Source organism: Fukomys damarensis, unplaced genomic scaffold, assembly GCF_012274545.1.
Source record: "Fukomys damarensis isolate Sample0158 unplaced genomic scaffold, DMR_v1.0_HiC HiC_scaffold_12, whole genome shotgun sequence".
Taxonomy (NCBI): Eukaryota; Metazoa; Chordata; class Mammalia; order Rodentia; family Bathyergidae; genus Fukomys; species Fukomys damarensis.
The window spans coordinates 25,400,341-25,405,121 of NW_022900924.1; the positions used below are offsets into that span (position 1 = coordinate 25,400,341).

Below are 4,781 nucleotides of genomic sequence, written 5' to 3' on the forward strand. Positions count from 1 at the left end.
TCTCTCTCTCTCTCTCTCTCTCTCTCTCTCTCTCTCTCTCTCTCTCTCTCACTCTCTTTCTCCTTTATCTTGTGCAGTACCACCCCCTTTTTCTGAACATGTCCAAAACCATGCAGGTCCAGGGGTCATTCCGGTGCTAACTGATGTTATCCTCAGAATCTGGTGAACTCCATGGACTCAAAATGAGGCGGAGCCTACAGATTTACTTAGCTTTTCCCCGCTTCTCTAGAACCTCTAAGAAAATCCCAGTCCTTTTCTTATCCTTTCTATCCCAGGGAGATGTTAATCTGTTAGAAAACTCAAATCCATTAGCTTGTTCTGATATTTGTCATAAGGGAGAGTTAGGGGAGCTGGTAGGTGGGGGGATCAGTGGGAGCTGGGGAACTCAGGAACTTTTCTTGTTGCTCTGGGGACAGTTCCTAATGTATTCCTTGTATGAAAGAGGGAAGGAAAGATATGAACTCTTTATTTTTCCCAGCTGATAGGAGAGACCTACAAGCCCACTGAAAGGGTGCCCTTTCAACCCTTCTCAACCATCTACCATTAACTTCCTGGGTTCCAAGTCCACCTGTCAAGCTTATATATATATGTATGTGTATTTTTTTCTAGAGCCTCTTGAAGTTGTTTCCATAATGCTGACTTGCTTCCCCCCTCCATCTTATTTGACAATGATAATTTTGGTCGGAAGCTTATCTTCCTATCCAAAATGTTATGTGATCTATAGTTGCTATGTGGTATCGATCTCCTGACTTCTCAAACCATGCATGAGTTCCCTGTGTGTGTTACAGTTCCCTTGATATAAAGCTCTTTTGGTTAAATTTTGTGCCAAGTCCAGCTATTTTCTACAACTCCTAATCTTTCTTGCCTGATCTGATGAAGAAAGTTTGTGTGACTATGTACCAGGAACAAAGGCACTTGATCTGGACCTGAGCAACAGATGTTTGCAAGACTATCTGAGATACTGAACTACTCACTGACAAAAAACAGAGCAGTTCTTTCCCCATGGGCAGTTCCCACTCTGGGGTAACAAGAGCTGCATCCCAGGCCATACTGTCTCTGGAGGAGAGGGCAGGCCATGCATGCAGCATGAGCCCAGGATCGATAAGACTGTACCATCTGGCCTGACCTCCACTTGGAAGGGCTGCTTAGGCGCCATAACCCAGCATTATGCTAGCTCCACACACAGCCTGACCTTGCTTTGGGGGTACCCAGCAGAGTGACCTTGACTTGGGGTTCCCTGCACTACCTCAGATGAGGCAGGCGGCTCAGGCGGCCTGACCTCAGGGACCTGCAGACGATACTACTTTCTTCTTCCTTTTTAAAGTTTTCTTTCTTCATCTCTTTTCCAAAGGACACAAGCACATCTTAAAGACAATATAGCATGCCTTAAATGATTGTGGGTAACTCAGCATCTGTCCCCAGAATATCAACTTTAAATTACATTTTATAAATTTGCAACTAAGATAGACTTTTTAAAAGGTCCATTTTTCTACAAGTATAAATTAAAGAGTAAAATGACAAGGCCTCAAATTTTATCTTATAGTAAAGAAGGAATATAAACAAAGATCCCATCCAGCAACTTACAGCTCTTCCCTCTGTCTCCTTTGACTCTCATTGGTTATAAAACTAAAAATACTAACTAAGTTATGTTTGGTTCTCATAAGTTATCTGAAATAATTATTTTTTAAATTTAATTTATTAGTATGTTTTAGGTATAAAATACAGTTACATGCATTACGGGGATCCTGTATCTTCACGTGACAGGTCTTGATTCTCATTTTTTCCCCTTGTCCCTGCCCTCCCTTAACACCCTCCTCCCCTCCCCATTTCCAAACACTTTATTTCCATTTTTTTCATATTCTCCTACTTTTTCCTTTTCCCTTATTTCCTTTCCCCTACCCTTCCCACTTTTCCTACACCTTTAGCCCCTTTCTTCTAATTTCGTACTATTAATTATCCTGCTAAGTTAGATCTTGTGTACTATTATAGTTTTTCACACCAGAGAAACTATTCAGTATTTACACATGTGTGACTTATTTATTTCACTTAGGAGTATATCCTCAATATGTATCCATTTTCCTATGAAGGACTCTAATTTCTCATTTTTTATGGCTGAGTAATATTTCATCTTAGAGAAAAACCACATCTTCTTTATCCAGTCTCCAACTGATGTGCAAATGGGCTGTTTCCAAATTTTAGCTATTACGAACTGTGCCGCTATAAACATTAGTGCACATATATCACTGTGGTATGTTTCTTTTAATTCTTTTGGAAAGATACCCAGCAGAGGGATCAAATGGATCCTCTAGTCCCAGCTCTTTGAGGTATCTCCATATTGATTTCCATAGTGGTTGCACCAGTCTGCACTCCAACCAACAACGGTTCTCCCCACAACTCCACCAACATTTGTTATTGTGTGATTTCTTCATAGCAGCCATTCTTTGTGGGGTGAGGTGGAATCTCAGTGTTGTTTTCATCTTCATCTCTCCAATGACCAGTGATGTGGAACATTTTTTCATATGCTTACTTGCTGCTTTTACTTGTTTGTCTGAGAAATGTCTGTTCATTTCAGATGCCCATTTTTGAATTGGGTCTTTATATTTGGGGGGAGCTGGATTTTTTTTTTTAGTTCTTTATATATTCCAGATAATAATCCTTTTTCTGAGGAGCAACTGGTAAAATTTTTTCCCACATTGTAGTTGTCTCTTAGTTCTGTTGATGGTTTCTTTTGCAGTGCAGCAGCTTTTTAATAAGATGAGATCCCAGTTGTTGATTCTTTCTGCTAGTTCCTGTGCTACTGAGTGTTTGCTCATAAAGTCTTTTCCTATACCAATGTCTTCAAGAATTCTGCCTAATTTATCTTGCAATAAGTTCAGTGTTTCTGTTTTAATATTTAGATCTTTAATCCATTTTGATTTTAATTTATGCATGGTGAAATATAAGGGTCTAGTTTTAATCTTCAGCAGGTTGAGATCCAGTTTTTCCAACACCATTTTTTAAAGATGCCATCCTTCCTCCAGTGTGGATGGTCAGCTCCTTTGTCAAAGATGAGGTAGCTGAGTACATATGGAGTTGTTTTTGTGTCTTCCAGTCTGTTGCACTGATCCTCAGGTCTATTTCTTTGCCAGTACCGTGCTGGCTTTATCACAATGGCTTTGTAGTATAGTTTCAAATTGGGAATTGTTATACCCACTGTCATGTGTCTGTTGCCTAGGATGGCTTTTGCTATTCTAGGTCTCTTATGGTTCCTAATAAATTTTTGGATTCTTTCTAGTTCTGTGAAGTATAGTGTTGAAATTTCAATTGGTAATGCATTGAATCTGTATAGCAGTTTTGGTAGTATGGCCATTTTCACGATGTTGATTCTTCCTACCCAGGAGCAGGGAATATCTTTCCATTTTCTTATATCTTCTTTGATCTCTTTTTTCAGTGTGCTGTAGTTTTCACTGTAGGGGTCTTTTGCTTCTTTTGTTAGATTAATTCCCACATACTTCTTTTTTTGGGGTGCCATTGTGAAAGGAATTGTTTATCTAATTTCTCGCTCAGTGAATCTGTTATTTGTGTACAAGAAGGCTATTGTACAAGCCAATATAAAAACACAACTACAGCAACTTGGTGTGACCCTTTCTATGATTAGAACAAAACTTTCTCCTACACAGATCAAGCAGCTTTTACAGAATCCTCTTGCTTGTGTTGATCCTATTATTTGGGAACAAGCCAAGGTGTATAACCTTCATTCTGAAAAGTTAATTCCTGTACCTATGGTGGGCTTTAAAGAACTTCTCCGAAGACTGAAAGTTCAAGATCAGATGACTAAGCAGCATCAGACCAGATTAGATATCATATCTGAAGATATTAGTGAGCTACAACAGAATCAAACTTAGAAGTATGGTCAAAATTGCACAGTACAAGAGGAAACTCATGGGTCTTTCCCATAGAACCTTACAGGTCTTAATCAAACAGGAAATTCAAAGGAAAAGTGGTTATGAGATTCAAGCTGATGAAGACCAATTGCAAGTTCAGCTGGATACAATTCAGTCTGAATTAAATGCACCTACTCAGTTCAAGGGCCAACTAAATGAACTGATGTCCCAAATCAGGATGCAGAACCATTTTGGAGCAGTCAGATCTGAAGAAAGATATTATATAGATGCAGATCTGTTACATGAAATCAAACAGCATTTGAAACAACAACAGGAAGGCCTTAGCCACTTGATTAGCATTATAAAAGATGATCTAGAAGATATAAAGTTTGTAGAAGATGGATTGAATGAAACTGTCCATATCAGAGGTGGTGTCTTTAGTTGACAAGTCACAAATCTGTTTTAGAAGTTTGTAAAACATATCTTCTTACTGCATCAGGCCTTCCCTAAGAATGACATGAGCACATGAGGAAAAAAAAAAAAAGAAAGAAAATGATCCCGTCCTGGCTTGGATTTTTGAGTTTACTAACAAATTACCCTTCACTAAATCGGAAATAATCTAGTGACTTCACATCCCTTCAAAAATAACCTTCAAAAGATTTACATCTTAAAAGCTATATATACTTTAAAAGAGAGACAAACATAATTAGATTTTTAAAACATTTTCTTAAGCATCACAGTATTATTTTCTCTTCTGCTTTCTATGGCAAGTAAATATGAAATATATACTTTGTATATAACCAACTATAATTACTTGGCTGTTGAAGATTTGAGATAATGAAAAGGACATCAGTTTTATATATGTGAATTCAACTTGGGAGGAGTAAAGCAAAAGTAAACAACAACAACAACAACAAA

The 4,781-nt window shown here is 38.1% G+C and overlaps 1 protein-coding gene across 1 annotated transcript in view; it reads left to right on the forward strand.

Annotated features, from left to right (window-relative positions):
- LOC104848485 (nucleoporin p54-like) overlaps positions 1–4,308 on the forward strand; it is a 16,339-nt gene extending 12,031 nt beyond the window's left edge. The window contains 2 exon segments of the mRNA XM_033762689.1: positions 3,570–3,881; positions 3,883–4,308. Of these exon segments, the coding sequence (XP_033618580.1) occupies positions 3,570–3,881; positions 3,883–4,308 (738 nt within the window).
- Positions 4,309–4,781: the final 473 nt, after the last annotated feature.